At 30.0% G+C, this 22,612-nt stretch overlaps 2 protein-coding genes across 9 annotated transcripts; one reads left to right on the top strand and one right to left on the bottom strand.

Annotated features, from left to right (window-relative positions):
- The first annotated feature begins 9,876 nt into the window (after nt 1–9,876).
- Nucleotides 9,877–15,499, top strand: LOC101211333 (SNW/SKI-interacting protein). 3 transcript variants are annotated; one of them, XR_004214410.1, is made up of 4 exons: nt 9,877–10,110; nt 12,077–13,921; nt 14,056–14,193; nt 15,123–15,499. XR_004214410.1 is itself a non-coding variant. In XM_031880814.1 (3 exons), exon 2 carries the CDS (start codon nt 12,099–12,101, stop codon nt 13,914–13,916), a length of 1,818 nt encoding a protein of 605 aa, XP_031736674.1. In that variant the 5' UTR covers nt 9,877–10,110; nt 12,077–12,098; the 3' UTR covers nt 13,917–13,921; nt 14,056–14,321. The 3 variants fall into 3 exon arrangements, 1 of the variants encoding a protein (XP_031736674.1); XR_004214409.1 differs by having other exon boundaries at nt 15,116–15,499; XM_031880814.1 differs by lacking the exon at nt 15,123–15,499 and having other exon boundaries at nt 14,056–14,321.
- LOC101211583 (protein phosphatase 1 regulatory inhibitor subunit PPP1R7 homolog) lies at nt 15,240–21,360 on the bottom strand. 6 transcript variants are annotated; one of them, XR_004214413.1, is made up of 9 exons: nt 20,948–21,360; nt 20,286–20,516; nt 19,864–20,010; nt 19,602–19,744; nt 19,391–19,505; nt 18,626–18,752; nt 17,944–18,060; nt 17,618–17,724; nt 15,240–15,420 (listed from the first exon to the last, which is right to left on the bottom strand). XR_004214413.1 is itself a non-coding variant. In XM_004139307.3 (7 exons), exons 1-6 carry the CDS (start codon nt 21,224–21,226, stop codon nt 18,666–18,668), a joined length of 1,002 nt encoding a protein of 333 aa, XP_004139355.1. In that variant the 5' UTR covers nt 21,227–21,360; the 3' UTR covers nt 17,779–18,060; nt 18,626–18,665. The 6 variants fall into 6 exon arrangements, 1 of the variants encoding a protein (XP_004139355.1); XR_004214414.1 differs by having other exon boundaries at nt 17,618–17,716; XR_968617.2 differs by lacking the exon at nt 15,240–15,420 and having other exon boundaries at nt 17,499–17,759.
- Nucleotides 21,361–22,612: the final 1,252 nt, after the last annotated feature.

Raw genomic sequence — 22,612 nt, 5'->3', positions numbered from 1 at the left:
TAATGCACTTTAATAAGTAAAGTGACATTTTAACCTTATACATACTTTATAATTTGTAACGACTTAGGGCCATTTGAGGTGAATATTATACAACACTATAATAATCACCTATAGTTACCGTAAATATTATTTCAAAATTCTCAATTAACTACAGTAAACACTATTTCACAACTCGTAATTTGTTGTTGTGCATAACCATTTGCTACAGTTTTTATTATTTACTATAGTGTTTTTTATTATTTTCTTTTCGAATTAAAGTAGTATACACCACAAACACAAACTATTATAACTCAACCGCAATAACTCACTCGTTACCTCAAACATCTCCTTAGTGTCTATTGTGAAATTTTTTAAAAACAAAATTAAGTGTTAGTGTTTAGCGCATAACCGTTTTTTATCATTTAAAAAACATTTATTAATTTTCGATGCTTTGTTATAACATACATACCAGATGGAAAAATAAATTTTAATTTATTAAATCATATTAATATTTTTTGTAACGTTTAGGAATTAAGGTGTTATAATTTTGACCAAAGATTATTACTTAGCAAAATGTTTTTAACCTAAAATTAAAAATTTTTGAATGGAAGGAAAGAAAAGGAAAAAAAAAAACATTTTCCCCACCTAATCCAATCAAAGTGAAAAAGAAAATAGTAGGCAATAATAATAATTAATAATGTGAAAAATCAAGAGTGGAAATTAAGATTTAATTGAGGGGTCATTTTCAAATCCCTATATATATATATAATATATTATACATAACTTGTTTGGATTATTATAATACCAATGAAATCAAAAGGTAAGTGGAAAACTTGGGAATGAACAGTAAATAAACATCTTTTCCTGTTCCCAAAGTTGATTCAATTATTTGGCTTCCAACTATGATACACAAAATTGTCAAACCATTAATAAGTTGATAGAAAAGTGGGCATTATATATTGTATTGTATATAATGTAATAATTAAATGCACATTTCTTGGCTACCCAAATTAAATTTCCATCCTAGAGTTTGCTGTCTTTTACTATTCCTCTCTTAAAATAGTTTTATTTCTATTTTTCATATATCAGCTAGTAATTTACTCCTCTCTTTATGATCTAACTACTACAATATTTTAAATTTTAAGTTTATATATCATATTTCAATAATTGTATTTTCAAATTTGTTTGTACGTACTTTCATTTTTTATTTATTTTAGTCTATATATATTCAAGATATATGTTTTAAGTTTCGTACTTTTCAAAAATTCATCATTTTTAGTTTTTTAATGTAATCCTAAATTTGTATAAAAATACTCTCATTATATATATCGTTAATCTAATATTTATTTTATCTGTCTTTTATAAATATATATATATTATATTACACGTTGGTCTAAATAAAAATGACCGTGTTTTGGAAGTATATAATGAAAGTGTTTACTAAAATACACAAATTAAAAATATGATAATCCAAAAGTACAAAAATTAGTATAAATAAAACATAGAAATACAAAAATTAATATTAATGAAAATTGAAAGTCTATAAAAGAAAATAAACTAAAATAGAAATATTAGGGAGACAAAATAACGTTTAAACTGAGATTTAAGAAGCAGCCCAATCATATATAAACCAACATGAACTAATATCAAATTTTTATAATTTGGTTAAGCATTTAATTTAGAAACCACTTAAAAAAAGTGAATTACACCTTTCTCACCTTTGTCCAAATATATATATATATATATATATATATATATATATATATATATATTAGGAAAGAAAAGAAAAAATAACTAAAAAATAATTTAGAGGAAACTAAGAATATCTAAATGAGCTTATGTCATTTAATATTTTCCTAACTATAATTACTAAAAAAAAATTGAAACTTTTTGTCTCAAGTTTGATGGTTATCCGTTTGTCTTCTTGGGTATGTCTTATTCAAATTAGTTAAATGCTTTTTTAGAAGCATCAATCACATAATTCTTTGATTAGTTGAATAATTAATTACAAAGCATAAAAAAAATGAATGATTAAATAATAAAGTCCTACATCTACATGCATGCATGAGCGGGGGTAACTATGTAATAAACCATCAATTTCACTTCCATAAAAAACGGTGCCTTAATTATTAATTGTACATTAATTTTAGTTTATCTTGTCTTTACTTTACATATAGCTGTTGTTGCCTTGTCTCCATCACTTTGGGCTTTGCCTCCCACTCCAAATTTAGCACTAATTCCTTTTTTAAAATTTCTTTTAATATTTCCTCGAAAAACATTAAACTTATTTTAATTATGTTAAACAGATAAAAAAAATTTAAGGATGATAGATATGACTATTAATGATGTAATCTAAAATATTTTACTATTTTTAAAAACATTCTTTAATAAATTTGGACAAAAAAAACATTAAAATTATTTATCCCACAGAGATTAAAATAAATTTTGACATTAAAATCGTAAATAATTGATGAAAGGTAATTTCAATCCATTCTTAGGTTTGAATAGTTTAATTTGTATTTTTTTAAATAACAAAATAAATTAAAATATCTATAAGTTGTAGCAAAATTTTGATAGACTTCCTATTATACAATAACAAGATAAATTGATAAGACTGATAGACTTTTTATCATTTTTTAAAATAGCAAAATTTTAGATACAAGGTCAGCATATAAATGTTTATTATCGATAGAATTTGAAATTTTGCTATATGTTAATTATTTTCGTCAAATTTGTTATTTTTTATAATTATTTTTATAAAAACTTAAATATTTAATTTTGTAAATTACAATATCTTTCATTTATAAAGAAAGTTGTTACAAAAAATAAGTTTATATCTAATAAAAATATTTATAAGTAACTTGGTTGAATATATATAACTAATTATATGTTAATTAACTTGTTTTTTAAGATGTTTGTAATTAGTCAATTATTTAAGGAAATTATTGGCACTACTATGCTACCAACAACGCCATTCCTCCAAACATTCATTCTAGAAACAATAAACAATACTTTCAAACATTCCCCACCCTTGGGTTGTAACATGAGATATCACTATTTTTTTTTGTCACAATTAATTACAATACATTAATTAAATGGGAAAATAAAAATGAATTATTGCATTAATTAAGCTCAATTACAGTTTCTTTTTTAGACTTATTGTATTTCACATTTCCAATTAATTACCTGTGGAATTTAGCTTAATTTATAATCTATGTTTAACGATTATTTAAAATTTATCCTTTTATATATACATTAAGTTTTAAATTGTTACACCACAATATTTAACCATTAAATTTGAATTTAGGCTCTCCACTTTAAGATGTTATATATATTTTTTTTGTTGATTGATTTATATAAGTTTCAAATTTTAAATTTTTGGCTTTCGTTTCTCTCTACATCTTTGGACGTTTCATTTTTAGTAATATTTTGGTATAAATTCATAAATTTTTTAAACCAATTTCAGCCTCCTTTTATATTCCAACTTTATTAATAATAAATGTTTTTGATTCTATTATTTTAAAATAATTCTTCAACTGATTTAATATTTATTATAAATAAATTATATTTAATATACTTAAATCTCTAAATATTATTTTAGAAAAGACTAATTTGATCGAGGAAAAGTTAGTGAAAAGGTATTGTAAAATATAAGAATCTACCATGAGTTGAGAGAGACGCATTATAAAGTTAGAGAAAAAGGTGAGGGTGAAAATGAGATGAAGAAAAAATAAATTATTATTATGTTTTATTTATTGCGCATATTTAACACAATGTTTTAAAAAATATATATTTATAACTATGTTAAATAAATGTTGAATAACATAGGTGCAATATGGGTTGCATTTTTTTAAAAAGCAAAATTGGTTGTATTGAATTATTGAATTTGATTGAAAGATAGGTTAACGTCATGTGTTTATGATGTTAGAAAAGTGTTTCTATTCTACCATAACTTAGAAGAATAAAATGTTCGAGAAAGAGAACTAATTTAGTGGTACATAAATACAATAAAAAAAGGACAAATATTTTCTAAATTTAATTTGTTTGGTTCTTTTTTGTATTGATCAAATGTTTTTTTCAACGTGATGTTAACAAAATATGGTGACCATATTGACACTGTGACTGATCAAAAGATAAATATTAATGGAGCATAATTAAACTGCTTGGGGCTCAAAGTTATAATTGACACGTTCTTGTATAGTTTAAATGCGTAGATATAATGTTATATTATTTACATATTTTATTATTTCTAGAACATATTAAATCAGTGTGTGTTATCATTTTATTAAAAGAGGGAAGGAGAAAATGAAGAATAAGAAAGAAGGAAAAAATACAAAAGATGTAATTTAGTTTTACGAAATAAATTACTACCATCCTAGTTTTTGGTCGAAAAAATATCGAGAGAACTAAAAAAACTCAAATGTTATCTTAATTTTAATCTATATCTCAAATGCTAGAAGTATAATTTTCTAGAAAATAAATGTGTGAATATATCAAAGTGCAACTCATCTCAAGCATAATGATTTAGCACAATGTATAACAAAGTTGTAGCACAGTGCACATAAACAACACGATCATAGCATAAGAGTCGATAATCCCAGTTCGAAACAAAGGTAAAGTCACCAACATCATTTGGAGAAATACAACCCTTTGAAATAGAACACTTACAAACTAACTCTTATTTTCAACTTACTTAAGTTTTTTCTAAGCGTTAAATCCTCTAATTTCCACCAAAGTTATAATTAACTAACACTCTTAACCTAAAAAAGTATACTTTTTAAAAAAGTACTAAATACAATTTTAAATATCTATGGTTGGATTTTGTACTATGAATGAATAATGAATACTTATGTGAGATATAACACTTCGTACGGTGGTCCAAAACCAGCATATCGAAACTTGTCTTATTTGCCATTTCTCTTCCTCCTCCTCCATATATTTATTTTCATTACAAAAACGTTTTTTCCCTCAAACCAGCAATTGGAATACAATTTTAAATGTTTAATTTAAAAAATAAGTTAACTTTTTTTTTTAAAAATTGAAATATGAAAATATTACATCCCCTCCTAAAATCACAACTTTCCTTTCTTGGTCTTTAACGCGGAAAGCTTAAAACGTATGTCATTTAAGTTAATTGTATAATGTTGATTTAAGGTTGTATGTAAGGTGAAATTGTAGAACTCTTGAACTAAAATTAATTAGAGAAGTTTGATTTTACTTTTCGCTACATGGTGATTTCTAAAAATAAGTTTAAGTGATTTTGGAGCATGGCGTCACAACAATCTCTCAATAATCGCTTTAAAATGCATTTTAAATCTTTTTTATATATATAGTTTTTAGAAGAAAAAAACTTTTTTCTCCCCTTGATTTTATTCAAATTCATAAATTTATTTGTACATAAATTGTCTTTATTTTTTGCCTTTATCTTTCTGTCCTTTTAGTTATATTTCCTATTTTATGTATTGAACTTTTCTGATTTAATCTTTTTAAAAACAATCAATGTCAAGAGAAAATGTCAGTTTTGTGATAAATAATATATCGACTATCGAGGCTTTTGTTACTGATTTAATGTTGATTTTTATTAACAGATTATTTAGAAAGTGATATTTAATTTCGCATTGTCAATTTTATTCAACTAGAATGTTTTTAAAATTGGATAGAAATTAAACCTACCACAAAATTAACAGTAACTCTAAAGTTTAATGGTAAAAAGAAACCAAATGAAAACGAGAATTAAATATTAAGATATATATATAGCCGGTATTAATCTAAAAATTAGAAAACCCATCATTCTATTCAACAAATCTGCTTCTATTTTTAAAAAAAAAATTACAATAATTATTTTAAGTGATAAACCTTTTAAAAATATTTATAAATAGAATAAAATACTATAATATATTTGTGATAGCTATTATATGTATCTATTCTATTACATATCAAAATAGTACCATGTGGATGCAATTTAATCTACTAAATAAATACATATAGTAATCTACTATATCTTAGAATATTTTGTAAATATCATTTAGTTCAAATTGCTAAAACTGGTTCCTTTAATTACTTTATTTTCTAATTTAATGCTAAAGTCTTTTATGTTCTTATTTTCAAGGTTTGCGGCTGTCGACGGGAGAAAATTTTTCTTCTTCATGTTATTTATTATTTATTGGGATTGATCACTACGAGGAGAATAAATGGAGATCATAAAGTTAGTAAGAAATGTCATTGATTTCCCATTCCTTTTTAAGAATTCCAACTCAATATCCTAATCGTTAGACATTATTTATTTATTTAAGGTTGTTGTTATGTTCTACTACATGCACTCAAACAACAATATATGTGAAATTTTTTTTTCACTTTAACAATATTCATAAAGTGGTGTTATGATAGAAATTAAATCAACAAGTAAAATTAAAGTGTAGACTACAGAAATAATACCAATATTTACATAATTTATTTTGATAGTAAGTTGGTTACATTCACAAATAATGATATCTTGTGTTTAATTATTCGAAACGTTGGAATTCAAAGAAATGAAATCCAATAGTATAATAATATAGGCCTTAATATATGGAAGCAATTAAACTACTCAAATGGCTCTCATATTATGTCGGTAATTTTTTGACATAATATTTTATCGATCTATCTATATAGATAAAGGGAAAAGCATACATAAATTGATCATCCAATCAAAATATGATAAAGTGCCAAACCCTTTCGTGCATTACATCTTATTCAAAAGTTTGTCCGACAATTAAAAGTAAAAGCTTTCATCATCACTTTTTGGCTTTTCCTATGATGTAAACATTATGTAAATATGAACAAAGTAAAAGTAAAATATGAGTTAGCTTCTTATTATAACCATGATGAATCTCTACTTTTGAGAAGAATCAACTTGCAAGAGAGATAGAATTAATATACTGATCGATGTGATGATCCCTGTACAAGCTCCGTTACTTCTCAGTTGATAGGTAGTAAAAACTATATATAGCAAGTATAGAAGTTTGGAATGTTAGTGAATTTAGTTTTTGTTTCCTCTTAAATTTGCCCAAATTTGCCCTTTATTTCTTAGCCTGGGTTGTTGACCTAAAATCTCTCTTTCAAGGTCTTATTTGTTCATCTAATTTCCGTAGCCCACTTCTATAAATTTGGACGACCTTAAGATTTAGCCTTTACTTGGTTTTTCCACGATCGACTTTCGCTTAGACCCAACCTACATTGCAAGTCCCTTATAGACTTTGGTTAACTATAATCTTTATGCTTTTGCTTGAATTTTTTAAATATGTTATCTAAATTGAACAAAAAATATCTTAACGACTAAATATAAATAAACTATAAAAGACTAAATTTATAAATTAAATAGAGAATTAGATTTATTACAATAGAAACAAATTCTTCTACTTTTAAATCATCGTATAAAATAAAATATGATGGAACATTAATTTTAGACAAACTATAGACAAAACAAAAACAGTTGATATCAATCCATTCGACAAATTATATATATGAAATGTGATATACAGTTGAGGGAAATCACAATCTATCTTATAAAGTATCCCCGAATTGCTCACATTTTTTTTTCTTAATTAATTTCTGGCCACAGACCTCATAAAGTTATTAAGGAAAGGAAAAATAATATGTTAAGATAAGTTGCAATCGTTCGATTGTTAATTACTGTCACCAACTTGATTAGCCATGACATGCATATATATGTATAATATAAAATATGGCGACTCTTGACGGTGACACCTGCCTCGTTGGCTTCCACCAGACGGACCAATAGGAATGTGCCGACACAGCTCGCGTTTCGTTAACTCGTAATTTGTTTGTCTACGTGACAAACCAAAAAGGACCCTTGTCCATGGTTTTGCCGTCAGATATCTAGGGTCACATCTGGGTGACAATAAGAGAAATAGACTGATTTTGGGGTGGTGAGGTTGGGCGATGGGGGCTAGAAAGTCAAAAGTTTGACTGTGAGTTGGAGAGGTGTCGGTATAGGATTGGTTGGTGGTGTGGTGTTTTTACAGTGAAGCAGCGCGTAGGGACCCCTGGATTTGCGGCGTCCTCATATGTTGGGATTCAAAGGGAATTTTTTGGTTTTAGATGGTGTCGCACGTGTCACTACCTTGGCGCACGTGTTTGTTTGTTTTTTTTAAATAGTGACTCCACATTTTTATTTGGAAAATAAATCAAAATTCCAACGTAAGAAAGAAATTAAGATTTTTTTAGGAAAAAACAAACCATTAACACAACGTAGATGGAGAGTGAATCTTTTTCAATTGCAATGAATGTGGAGTATGAGAAACTTTTGACTGTATGAAAAGAATTAATGAATAACATTAGTTGTTACTGAACTATGTACATGTTGGCGAGAGATATATTAGAATATGATTTTTTATGTGTATGTTTTATCTTAATTAGAGGGTGTTTGGTTCAGTGACATAAGTTAAGTTGACTTGTTAAATATAACCAACTTAATATTTGACCTACCAATTACTTTAAATGTAGGTAATATTGAGTTTTAACGATCAAATTTTGACTCACTTCAAGCAACGAACTTCACTAAATACCACACTTGGCGATCAACTCTGACATGACATTTGGGTATTTAACCTTGAGATGATTTCCATGAACCAACTCTTGTCATTTATCTCTAACAACCACACCAATCATCATATACTAAAAGAAGAACAAAACATAAAAACACTACTACCAAAAAGTGTTTTAAATATAATTTGAAATTATTAGTTTAGAGTATTTATTGATCATCTTTTATAGGAATTTGACATTGAGTGGTTGTTTAATGATCATTGATTTGTAATTATTGATATATTTATCATATACATCGAGAAGATCGACTAGTCCACCATAGTTTAGAAAGAGGTGTTGGTTGTGTCTACTTTGGTACGTAGAACTGATTAACTTGACTATTCTAATCAACAATATTCTTCCAATATTCATGAAATTGACCTATATTGTCGATTACATTCACATATATGTACGTGTGGGTTTATGTTAAACTAGCTCAACTAATTCATGTATATACTATTGACTACTGAGTTAGTTATTTGTTTAAATTCCTTTCTTCCCCCATAAAGTTTGAAGAAACGATAAAAGATAAAGAGAGTTGAAGCCCTATTGGATGTGATCGGCTTTGGCGGTCCATTTCCAATGGATATAAAAGAGCCATACAAGTTGGAATTATGCTGTTTTGGGGCTTGCACAATGGAAAGAGAATATTGTTATGTTGGGCCAGCCCATTGGAATTTCGGACTACCAATTAGAGCAATTACAATAGATAGCAAAATTTTAAATAATTAGTAAGTAAATAGCTAACATTCTACGATAAATTATAAATGTAGTAAACTCTATCAACATAGATTCGTATGGTCTATCGATGATAAACTAATATTTACAATATATTCTTGCACTAATAGATTTTATTATATATGTAAATTTTTTAAAATGTGGCTATATTATTAATTATTTTGAATCTAATTACTATATTTATAACTATTCCAATTGTTAAAGTGTATGACATTCTTTAAATTTAAAAGCCACATAAAAACTATATTTACATGTAAAGCTTGTCTGCATGGTTTAAAATAACGATGTTGACGAAAGTACCAAAGTTCTAATACTTGGAGTGTTTAGTGAAATTTTTTAGATATAGGGAAAATATCAGTTCATCTTTGATAACAGTATCAAAACAAAAAAGTATCATATTGACAGGTCGATAAAAATTGATTACTATGGTTGCTCCATGTATTGTTAATTGTAAACAGAAAAAAAAGTGAAAAATGAAATGAAGGAAAGGGTAATAATGAGAATTTACAGCTCTAGGGCGCGCGTAAAATTGCTATATATATAGCGCCTGCCCCCTGACCAAGTCATTTTTTCGTCTCAGCGAGCCCGACTTCTCACTGACGATCATCGAATCAAAATCACTCCTTATTCTTTTTCGACTCTCAGCAACCTCAACTCGCTTTCTTTCTTCTCAACCGAGGCCAATAGCCGGAAGCCAGAATCTCACCGTTCTTCTTGACGGAGATCGTCGACTATTACGTGTTTCGGCGTCTATTTCCTAGTTGCAGCAACTAATTCGGTTTCCACTTCTATCATAGTATCTTAGAGGTTCGTTTTCTTAGCAGTTGATGCATTTTAACCTAGAATCTTTAACTTGATAGTGTTATTATTGTCTTCGTTGGTGAGAATCGTTATTTATTATGCTCTTAGCTGCTTATTTGCTCTTGCTTCATGTTCGTCTGGAACGGAGAGCTTATTTTAGTATTCTGAAGACGTATTGTTATTTTATAGTTCATCGAGAATGATTTCTCTATGAATAGTCATTTTGTAGCATATTAATTGCGTTTTTCTTCTCTCATCCTTCATACTGTAGTGCTCGGATATTCTATTCGTACTTCAGATTTGGTAAAGAATGATTTCTCTATAAATATGGAGTCATTAAGTTAAATATCGATGATTTTATTTTTGTCTCCATTGGTGAGAATCGTAATTTACTATGCTATTTGCTGCTTAATTATTCTTGCTTCATGTTCGTATGAAACGAAGAGCTTATTTTAGTATTCTGGAGATGTATCGTTATTTTAGTTATTTTAGAGTTCATCGAGAATGATCTCTCTAGAATAGTCATTTTGTAGGATATTCGTCGTGTTTTTCTTTTCTCCAATGGAGGATCTCAATTTAAATGCTACAAGTTTCTTATCAAAAAAAAAATTTAAATGCTACAAGTTATTTCTTCTCTCTTGCTTCATACTTTAGCACTCAGATGATCCGTTCGTTCTTTAGATATGGTAAAGAGTGATTTCTCTGTAAATACGAAGTCATTGAGTTGAATATTGATGGTGTTATTCTTGTCTCCGTTGGTCAGAATCGATTTATTATGCTATTAGCTGCTTCTTTGCTCTTGCTTCACGTTCGTCTAGAACGGAAAGCTTCTTTTAGCATTCTGAAAACGTATTATTATTTTTGAGTCAATCGAGAATGATCTCTCTTGAGTAGTTATTTTGTAGAATATTCATTGCATTTTTCTTCCCTCCAACGGTGATGATCTCAATTTTATATGTTACATGTTATTTCGTGTCTGTTGCTTCACATTTTAGCACTCAGATGATCTGTTCGTATCGTACTCCAGTCTTGGTAAAATATGATTTCTGTATAATTTCGAATTCTTTGAGTTTAATATTGATGGTGTTATTCTTGTATCTATTGGCGAGAATTGTAATTACTTATGCTTTAAATCATTTCTTCTATTTAGAATTTGGAATTTGGAATTGTTAAGCACTTAAGCTGAACACTGAAAGTTCTGCTAAGGGTTTCTGGTGTTTATTGGACACTGTACTTGATTATCTTGATTTTAAATTTAATGTACTAGTTAATTTGCTTGGTACTGTAGAGTGTAACTAAATATTACTGGATTAACAATTCTCAGAAATTGGTAGTATTATACGGATCCAAAATTTGAACTAGTTAGGTGACTTTCAAGTTTGTAGTCACAACTCCCATTGCCACACTTATTCCAAGTTTTGGATTTCTTTGAAGGTGAATCGATTTGGTAGTTCTAGTTGATAACTTTGCTCTTCTTTTGTGGTTTTTGTTTATAATATCAGCATCGCGCTGGATGCAAATGGTTATTTGAAATGGCTATTGGATTGTTCTTAGCAGACTAACCCTTAGGGTTCTTCTACTCAGTACCAAAACACTTTTAATTCGAAGGTATTTATACATGCCCCACATTGGAAACAGTTGATTGAAACATTCTATGCAAATATTAAATAACTTAAATTACGTTGGAAATGCCAAAAAATGTTGCGGTTAAGGTAGTATTTCCTGAAATAAATTTAGCTCCCAACGTAGTTTCGCCTGTTTTGCGGGCAACTAGAAACAACCTTTTCCCCCCTTTCCTCTATAAATTGAAACTTATTGTTCTGGGAACATTTCAGCTTCTTTATGTTATACTTTGGTCAGAGTTCGATGGTTTTTCTTTAATTTCATCCATATTTCTGTGACAAATAACTCTAGTCTGTATTATATTTTAGGTAAAGGTGTGTGTTAAGTTGATCTTTCATATGTTTCGCAGGGAGATTAGGTAGCCAACAATTATGGCAACTCTGAAAGACCTTCTTCCTGCTGTAAAGTCAACAACTGTGACACACTATGATCACTCAAATGATCCATGGTTCAAGCAGCGGTTTAGTTCATCCGAAGCAGAGCAAACTTCTGTTGTAAAGGCCAATCCCGTGCCGCCTTACTTGAAGCGTAGTGGCTTTGTTCCACGGAGAGTAGAGGATTTTGGAGATGGTGGTGCTTTCCCAGAGATTCACATTGCTCAATACCCACTTGACATGGGTAGAGACAAATCATCAAAGCCTGGATCGAAGATCCTTCCTGTTACGGTGGATGCTCATGGAAATGTTGCATATGATGCTATTGTCAAACAGAATGAAAATTCTAAAAAGATCGTTTATTCACAACACAAAGACCTCATTCCAAAGATCTTGAAAAATGATGAAGAGAGTGATGAAGGTGAAGATCTGCAGAAAGAGATTGACGAAACAACAGAGGAAACAAAGTCTGCACTTGAAAAGATAGTGAATGTGAGATTGAGTGCAGCTCAGCCTAAAAATGTAGCCAAGCAATCTTCAGATTCAAAATTTATTAAGTATAAACCGTCTCAGCAAGCAGCAGCTTTTAATTCAGGCGCCAAGGAGAGAATCATTAGAATGGTGGAAATGCCTGTCGATCCACTTGAGCCTCCAAAGTTCAAGCATAAGCGTGTTCCTAAAGCTTCTGGGTCTCCTCCTGTGCCAGTCATGCATTCCCCTCCTCGTCCTGTCACCGTGAAGGATCAACAGGATTGGAAGATACCGCCTTGTATTTCAAATTGGAAGAATCCAAAAGGTTACACAATTCCACTTGACAAGCGGCTTGCAGCTGATGGAAGAGGCCTTCAAGAGGTGCAAATCAACGATAATTTTGCCAAGCTATCCGAAGCTTTATATGTTGCAGAACAGAAAGCTAGAGAAGCAGTTGCAATGAGATCTAAGGTTCAGAAAGAAATGCTTATGAAGCAAAAGGAGAAGAAGGAGTTGGAGCTTCGAGCCTTAGCTCAAAAGGCTCGGTCTGAGAGAACTGGTGCTGCGCCTCCTTCTGCAGTTCATTATTCATCTGAGAGGAGCACTGTTGATAGAGATACTTCTGAAATAAGCGTGGAGTTCGAGCGTGTTAGAGAAAAAGAAAAGGATTTACCAAAGGAATCAAGGGAAGAAAGGGAAGAGCGGTTGCAGCGTGAGAAGATTCGTGAGGAACGACGTCGAGAGAGGGAAAGGGAAAGAAGGTTGGAGGCGAAAGATGCAGCAATGGGAAAGAAGAGCAAGATTACAAGAGATAGAGATCGCGATATTAGTGAGAAAGTTGCACTTGGTATGGCTTCTACTGGAGCAGGTAGAGAAGGAGAAGTTATGTATGATCAAAGGCTATTTAACCAAGATAAAGGAATGGACTCGGGATTTGCCAACGACGACCAGTACAATATATACGACAGGGGTTTATTTACTGCTCAACCCACTCTCTCAACCCTTTACAGACCTAAAAAAGATGCCGATTCCGACATGTACGGTGGTGCTGATGAACAGCTAGACAAGATTACGAAAACAGATCGCTTCAAACCAGACAAGTCATTCTCAGGCACATCAGAAAGGTCCGGACCTAGAGACCGACCAGTTGAGTTTGAAAGAGAAGTTGAAGAAGCCGATCCATTTGGACTCGATCAGTTCTTGACTGAAGTGAAGAAAGGTAAGAAAGCTATGGATAAAGTTGGCAGTGGTGGGACAATGAGAGCCAGTGGTGGCTCATCGACGCGAGATGGCTACGATGGTGGCTCAGGTAGAACTCGCATTGGATTTGAAAGAGGGCATTAGGAGAGGTACAAATCCAATCAGTTTTATATTACGATTTGTTTCTTTAATTTTCAAGTGGCAACACAAACCGCTTCTAAACTGTGAGTAACATACAGTATTCGTTTGTTTGCGCTTTTAATATATTGCTATTTTATTCCAGATTTTTCTCGAAGATCTCTCATTCATTTGGATTGAATTTCTCTTTGCGACATGTGGAAAACTTGGCATCCCGATCAGGAGGATACTTTTTCGAAGAAAATGGGGCCAAATTTTCCACATATATTTTAGATGCCTTCAGGTGACACTTTTACTTGATATTCCTTCTTTAACATATTCCGTTGGTATTCTTATTAACTGATGAATCAGCACTATATTTTCTTGAGTTGGTCCAACTTGATTAAGTTTAAGTTATTTCTTCTCTGTTTAGCATCGTTGTTTTTTTCTCATTTCCGTTTCCGTTTCCGTTTCCGTTTCAGTTTGTTACTTTTGCCCATAATTTTTTTCAAAAAAAAAATAAATAAATAAACTTCTTTAGAAAATTGCAATATCACATTGGTCTTACCATATCGTAGGAAGTCGGATGAAAATTGGTAGTGACGTAGAATAAAAATTAGTGCCCAACTACTTTTATACTGTGTTCCAAGTCATCACTACACCAGTCTCAATTTTTATCCAACAATTTGAAGAGAATTCTAATTTTAAATAGTTTTTGAAACACTTATGAAAGGAAAAATGTATATTGTTCTTTTTGGAATTTGGTTTTTTTAATTGAAATTTCTGTGTATGATTTTCGTTTTTGGTATTGCGATACCCCCCCTTACAGTCCCATGTATTTGCATGCGTTTTGTATTTTTCCAGAAGGATGAATTAGTGTATGCATCTTCTTTTCGGGGTTTGAAATTGCAACTAAAGAAAACCTCTCCACGTCATTTACTATTGTTAAATACATACAAATTTTTGGTCAATATGCCTTATTTTCCCTTATTTCATTGAAAATTTCATTCAAATTGATAATTCGTTTCAATCAAAATTCCGCTCGCAAATATGGTCATCCTTTAAATTTCTTATTTAAGCACACTATTACTTGAATCTTGATGCTATAAATCTTTTTCTTTTCAACGATTCCACCTAGGATTTAGATATGAATATCTGTTTTATGATTGCTGATCAACTACTGTCTATCCTTTTTGTGCATTTTAATGAACCAACTCTTTCTTTAGGGGACAGCTTGTTATCTTCAGTGTCGATCAGTTTTTTGTTCGTCAATGACGAATTGGATCAACAGAGAAATCCCTTCAACCGCTACGTCCATGAAGGAAAAGAAAAATGAAAAGCAGATTCGGGTGATCTTTTTTCTGTTTGTATTGCTCTTTATTGACCAAAACCTTTTGTTTTTAGCAAAGTAACGAAGCAAAGAAACGATGGATGATTTGTTACAACCCACCCACCCATCACAAAGTTATAAAATTAATAAACCAGGAGATCAACGGCGAAGATCCAGCCAGGTATTCCCATTCGACCATACCTTTACAAAAAAGAATTTACGTTGAATGTTATGGTTAGAACATATATATATAATTGCTGCATTTTGTTCTGTTTCATAATTTTTAAACTATAAATTGTTTGACTGATATTTAACCTCCTTGGTTTTTGTTGTAACAAAACCTTAAAACACTATTTTTCTTTTTCTTGGAAATGTGAGAATTTTAAAGAACATAAAAAACTTTTAGGTCTCATTGCGGAAACTCGATTTTGATTTATTTTTAACATTTAATTTTTACCGAAATATGATTTTAAGCTGTTTTCTTTCACCTAACTTTTATTGTCTTCACTCAACTAACGTATTTTTCATTGAACCTTTTCTTCTCTTTTTTATTCATCACGTTACAATAACTCATTTGATCACAATTTTAGTTTTAAATTTTCTAAGACACGTTGAATCCTTTAAATTATGTTTCTTCTTAATTATTTCAGATTATATAATTTTGAGACATTTTTATATATAGCAAAAAAAAAAAAATTGATACTATTAATATCAATCAAAATTTTCATAACTCATTCAAGTTTTATTTTATTTAACATTTTTGTCCGAATAAAAATTGATTAGTAAATAAGTTAATAGTATTTAATTGTGAACAAAATGAATGTTATTTGATAACTAAAACTACTCCATATGATATCTTAAAATGTTTTATAAATTTTGTACGGTATCTATTTCAGTTTTCGTTTTTGTTTTTAAAACAAAAACCATGTGTTACAACGAATTTAGTTTTCTGTTTTTAATAAACAAAATGTACATTTGAAAAACAGAAATCTGAAATTGTTATACTAGACCATTTTTAGTTACTAAGTACGTTTATTTCAAAGATTATGTTTAGTAACTATTTGTTTTTTTTTCATTTGTTATTAAAAAATTTGCTTATGTTTGACTAATCATTTTGTTTTCTTTTTTCTAAAAAAAATGTATTTTTTTTTTCATTCAGAACTTTAAAGTATAAGCATCTTTTTAAAGAAAGCGAAAAGAAAAGGTTAACTAATTGCTACATCACTTATCTTTTTAATTTTAAATTGCAAAAAACAAAAATGAAATATCGAACATATATAAATGAGCCCTTATTTTTAAAATACTTATTATCTTTAATTCTTCGCTAGGTAAATGGTAGATTTAAGAGTCCACCAATTATCAATAGTATTTAATTGTGCATCATGAAGAAGAGCCCTCAAATTTATTATTATTTTTTTTTTTTTGGCAACTTTTTGAGGAAGAATAAATATGCATTAACAATCAAGTTTAAGAAATTATGATCGATGAAAATATGAAAAGGAAGAAGGGTGAGATAAAGCATATAATCTTTGAAGAAATGAAATATCTTTTTTATTTAGTTTCACAACGTTGAATACATATTTTATATCATCAAAATAACTCAAGATTTTAAAAGTTATAGAAATGGATAAAAATAGTCACATTTTTTAATTATTCAAAATTAACATATAGATAAATTATATAATCCTTGAAGAAATCAAATATCTTTTTTGTTTAGTTTCACAACCTTGAATACATATTTTATATCATCGAAATAAACTCAAGCTTTTAAAAGTTATAGAAATGGCTAAAAATAATCACATTATTTAATTATTCAAAATTAACATATATTTTACAACTTTAGATAGAATAAAAAAGCATTTTGATGCCATTTTAAAAGTGATAAATTGACTTTAACCATTTAAAAGATTAAAAAAAGTTCTAAAAATTTTACTTTAAAGATAGCGACATGTTTAAAAATAGAAAAAATTAAAGTAAAATATTTATAAATATTTTATCAAATAATTTGGCAGTTCTTCCTTAAAATAAAAAACACTAACTCAATACATAGCTATTCGTTTAATTTAAAAAACTACTCAGACAGACACAACCAAGATAAATAAATTAGTCACACAAATGTGAAGTGTTATTTTAATAACTTTTCCAAAAAAAAAAAAAAAGCCGTGTTTAAATAAATTTTCAGAAAAATGAAACATAATGTTGGGGCATTTTAAAAAAAAAAAGTAAAATCAATCCTTTTCCCCTAATGTTATTTACTTTGAGAAAATTCATGAGCATAGTTTTAAGTATTAAAATAAGATTATTATAATAATTATTAAAGTTATTACTAAAACTGCTGATTATAATCTCAATGAATAATGAAAGAACATTTGTACGTTAGTGAATATAGAGCATTCACCTGAGCAAGAGCAAGACCAAGGTAGGTTTGCATTGTCACATTCGACAGCATTCGTAGAACACTTGTTCGGTTCTGCCCTTGGTTTTACTGCTGCTGCTCCTGTTTTCCTTTGGGTACGGAGGGACAAATTAGTCACTTTCAGCTGCCCACTCAAGACAAAATTTTACAATGCATAGAATAAGACATTAAACAATTGAAACTGACCAAAATTAATTAGGACATCAAAACTTCTATTGACTCTCCAATTTCAAACTTTACAAACAAGTTTTTTCACTCAAATAATATGCAAAATTTGGTTAAATAGTATTAATTATTCAACACAGAACCTTTAAATAGGGAGTGGGGCAGAAGTCAACAAGCAGATAAAGCCTCCTTAATCTTGTTATCTCCCTCTCTCCTAACATGAAACATCATCGAGTTTATCCATAATTTACCTGCTGAACCTACCCATAAGAATAAAAACAATTAACAATTTAGATACTCAATTAATTTGATTGTGATTTAAGTCTGTTTAGTAATCATGATCAAAGTTGGGTTTTAGTATTCAAATAAAGAAAGTGTCAGTTTTTTTCATTTAATATTACACAATTTCCAGATTTACTCTATTTGATTTTAGATGGAACCTCGAAACTCGAGGTTAATAGTATAATTTCACGTAAGCTGAGTCATACTTATGCTCACGCTTGACGGATTTATCCAATCTTTTGATTGGTTTTATATGTGAAAGAGATTTTGTATCCATTTCTGTTTTCAAACATTAGGAGAACAATATATAATCAACTCATTTTTACAAAATAATAAATATAATTGGTTTCCACTCTTCCCATGATGTTTTAACCAATAATACTGAATCTTTTAAGTATGTATAGTGCATTTTAATGAACGTACTGTCAGATCTTTTTTAGCAAATTAAATTAGAAGATTGATAAGGAAGCAAGTTTAAAAATATTAATTGCAAAATTAAAATTAACTAAAACAGCGAAAGAATGGATAGTGGAGGCATGTTACTTGTATATTGTGACTGTCCACGAGAACCTGCATTTTGCTCTCATAACTTCGTAAAGATCTCTGAATCAATTTGCTGAATGTTTGGAAAGATCTCTTTTAGTCTGGCACAATAATTTGAAGTCTTCGCCTGCAAACAGACCATCAAATTTTGTTTATATATCAATGAAAGGACGTTGAATATGTTTGACAACTTAGAGGAAATGCCAATTAGAAAGATCATTATTACTTTCAACCAATGCTTTAAAAAAATCAAGCTAAATTTGAAAACAAAAAAGGTATCCTCATTTGATAATGATTTAGGCACCATCTTTTTTAAAAATTTCCTATGTAAACAATTGAATTATTTGCCAATTTCCAAAAACAAAAACTAGCTAATAGAACTCATAGCATGTAGACAACAAAATGTAGAAACTAATAGACTGAAGTAGTGTTAATAAACTCAATTTTCAAAAGCAATAAATCAAATTCATACCAATTTGATTTAAATAAAATAAAATAGGGGGGCTTGTTCCTGACAATTTCTTTAAAAGGTTACTAAAATTTCAAAAGTGTTTGAAAAGAAGAAAACTAAACAAATAATTTTATCCAACAGCCCTAAGGTAATTAGTTTTATTCTTTAAAAACAGAAAACTAAAAATAAATTGTTATGAATACAAGCCTATACGTCAGCACACAAGTGAATCATCCAGAGCTCAGAAGCTAGCAGTCATATCGGATTACCAAGTTGACAGAAAGTTTACGAGTGATGTGAGTGTGAAAACTTACACATGGATTGTTCTCAAGGTATATGGTTGTCAGTTTCTCTCTCGAACCAGCAACATCCTCAGCGATCGTTTCAAGTGATTCAATTTGGTTGTCGTTAAGCCATAAATCTTCTAAACTGCCAACATTGATCCAATGAGAGAACCAGATTATCAACAAGAAAAGATAAGCATGATGAATGAGATGGATCATGGAGCAAGGGAATTTGTCATACCATGTCAGATTTTGAACGTCACTCACACTCGTTAGCTTATTTGAAGAGACATCCAATATCCGAAGATTGACTAAGGTTGAAACACCTTCAATTTTTGAAATTCCATTATGGCTTAGATACAGTTCTTCCAAAGCAACACAGTCCTGATGAGTTAGGAGAAGAGCAGAAAAGTTGTTGAGAGTGAACAACAGTGATTGAATGCACCAGGATGTTTATCTTGCAAATTGAAATGAGAAATATCTATCATCTTCAGGTAGCATACCTCAAATCCTGTCATTGAAGTCAAACGGTTGCTTTGCAGACTAATTTTCTTGAGACATTTCAGTCCACAAAGGTTTACTGCCTTAATTCGGTTACGCCCTAACCATAGCTCTTGTAAATTGGTTAAGTTTTCCATATTCTCCATTACCTGTGAAGCAGGGTAGAAACTTCAATCACAGTATTATTATCCAAAGATCTTCGAAAAGAAAAAAAGACTAGTGGAGATAAACAAAAGTTTTATTTGTTTAATTCTTCAGGAGAGAATAATCAACTATTATTTTAAAGCCTTTTTGATTCACCATGTGCATTGAGTCTTTAATTGCATATAAAGAATACAGCTCTTGCTAGAAAACACAGATAAAATTCATATGGTAGACTAATTGATATGTGAAATTTTTTTAACAAAAGATTTAGAGAGCAAACCCGCAGTCTATTGGAACCAAGCTCAAGAATCTGCAACTGAAGGAAGTGATCTAGCTCTTCCATTTTAGTAACTTCATTCTTAGATACATAAAGTTCCTTCAGTGTATTGGAGACCTTCGATAAGCCATGTAACGAAGTGATTTCGTTGAAAGAAACATCAAATACTAAAAGCCTCTTGAATATGCTCGCATCAGGTATCTTCGTCATTTGATTGTCTCTGAGAATAAGTTCCTATAAAACAACGAAGATAAAAATGCAGAAAGATCTTGTTTCACTTAAACGATCATCGAGTTACATTTTAGATTAAGTGTGGAAAGTCACCGAGCGACATTAGAATATAGATATAGCTTAGAAACTCTCATTGTACGCATTCACACAGCAAAAACTGCCGAAAATAGCTATGTGATAATGTAATGCAAAGAAGTGTTGCGTCGATTCTGAAATAATTTTCACAAAAACATGAACTAAACGAAGAAGAACGATTGAACACCTCGAGCGATATTAGAATATAGATATAGCTTTGAAACTCTCACTGTACGCATTCACACAGCAAGAACTACGCGAAAATAGCTATCTGATAATGTAATGCGAAAAAATGTCCCGTCGATTTTGAAATAATTTTCAAAAAAACAAGAACACAACGAAGAAGAACGATTGAATACCTCGAGACCTGACAGTGCGTTCCAGTGAGATAGCGATTCAACAGCAGCATTATTGATGAGATTCTGACGAAGAGAGAGCTTCTTCAGGTTCGAGAGCTCTCCAATCCGAGGGTCCAAATTCGTAAGTCGATTTGCGGTCAGGTCCAATTCCGTTAAACTCGAAGGCAACTCGATAGAGTCGAGGTCATGGAGCTGAAAGCTGGTGAGATCAAGAAACGTAGAATTGAGATCATCCTCCTTCGATTCCGAAACTGGCGATGGTTCGCTTACGGCGGCCATGCGAAACCTTGAGACGTAGACGGCAAAGAATCTTGAAGCTGAAGCTTGTTTTGCGGAGAAATGGAGCTTCTGCTTTGCGCTTGATTGATTGGGAAATCGAAATTCTTAATTTGCGTTCAAGAAAGGGAATTGATCTCTTTTGGTGTCTAACGAAGGTAAATTTAATGGGCCCAATTTATCTAATGGGCTTTCCGAAATCAGATCCAACAAGGTAAGGCCCAAACAATTAATTTGAGAGTATGAATCTAGATTTTGCCCTATGTTGCTATATCTCCTATTTGATACAAAATTATCTTTACAATTTCTTTTGTTGACGTGGAAAAATGGATCGACGATTAAATTTGAAACTTTTTAATGTCTTCAAAAATGAAGTCAATCTAATACGGGTGTGGTGTACATGGGTACTCTTGATGTTCAAGTTAGTAAAGGATCGAGATGAGTGAAAGAGTAGTAAAAAGTAGTCCCAGGTGCTTTGGGCGTATTTTTTATGAATGGTTTTGATTTGCTTATATAGAGTCGTAGACTTATTGGTTCCTTACTAATTCATGAAACCGCTAAGTGGTTACGTTTTAGGTAGTTACAATACTATTATTCATTGCAGCAATTAACGTCTTATCTAGTTAACTTTTCTCTAACTTCTTTCGTAAATTGTTGATCAAAATTTGCCACAAGGCCCAAAGTCCATCTCCAAGGTTAAGGTTGTCCCATGTTTATTTCTAGAGGAAGAGAGCTTGTTTTAAGTTAATAATTGAACTTTATTTATTTATTTATTTTATATACTTGTCTATTTGTTTGTGACTAACTTTTAACGGTTAGAATAATTATGAAAATATTTATTTAATTACGATTGATTTGAAACAATTTTCAAAATGATTTTAAAAACGATAAAATTGATTTTAACTATTTTAAAAATGACTTACAAACATGTTAGTAGTTTCTATTCTTAGTACATCAAGTAGATTGGATAAATGTCAGTTGATTCCATACATATTATTAACTTTAATGGTAAAATAGAATAATGAGAGGGAAAAAAATTAATTCACGTGATCTATAAAATAAAGTTGATACGCTTTTAGATAAAAGTATGTTGTACGCGTCATTTTATGAAAAGATAAACAACTAGCTATGAGCTTGACCAATAATTTGATAGGTCATACAGCTTAGGGCCGCTCTTGAGCTTTTATTATGTAGGTCAAATTACTATTTTGATCATTATAGTTTGAGTCTTGTTCTCTACAGTGAAACTCTAAGTATATAATTCACATTGCATTTTTTGTCAAATCAAAACTTGTTACTTAAAATCACATACATAGAAGGTAAAATATGTGAAAAATAGAGAATCGTAATTTCGATGATTCAATCAAACTACTACTATTGATACTAGAT

This window comes from Cucumis sativus, chromosome 2 (genome assembly GCF_000004075.3).
Source record: "Cucumis sativus cultivar 9930 chromosome 2, Cucumber_9930_V3, whole genome shotgun sequence".
Lineage (NCBI taxonomy): Eukaryota > Viridiplantae > Streptophyta > Magnoliopsida > Cucurbitales > Cucurbitaceae > Cucumis > Cucumis sativus.
Note: the sequence above shows the minus strand (reverse complement) of the source record. Positions and strands in the feature narration are given on the sequence as shown.

Coding starts and splice junctions, on each gene's coding strand:
- LOC101211333 (XM_031880814.1), top strand. CDS start 12,099: ATGGCAACTCTGAAAGACCTTCTTCCTGCTGTAAAGTCAACAACTGTG.
- LOC101211583 (XM_004139307.3), bottom strand. CDS start 21,226: ATGGCCGCCGTAAGCGAACCATCGCCAGTTTCGGAATCGAAGGAGGAT. Junction 19,745..19,863: donor CTTCAATGACAGGATTTGAG/GTATGCTACCTG, acceptor CTAACTCATCAG/GACTGTGTTGCTTTGGAAGA. Junction 19,506..19,601: donor GACGTTCAAAATCTGACATG/GTATGACAAATT, acceptor CAATGTTGGCAG/TTTAGAAGATTTATGGCTTA.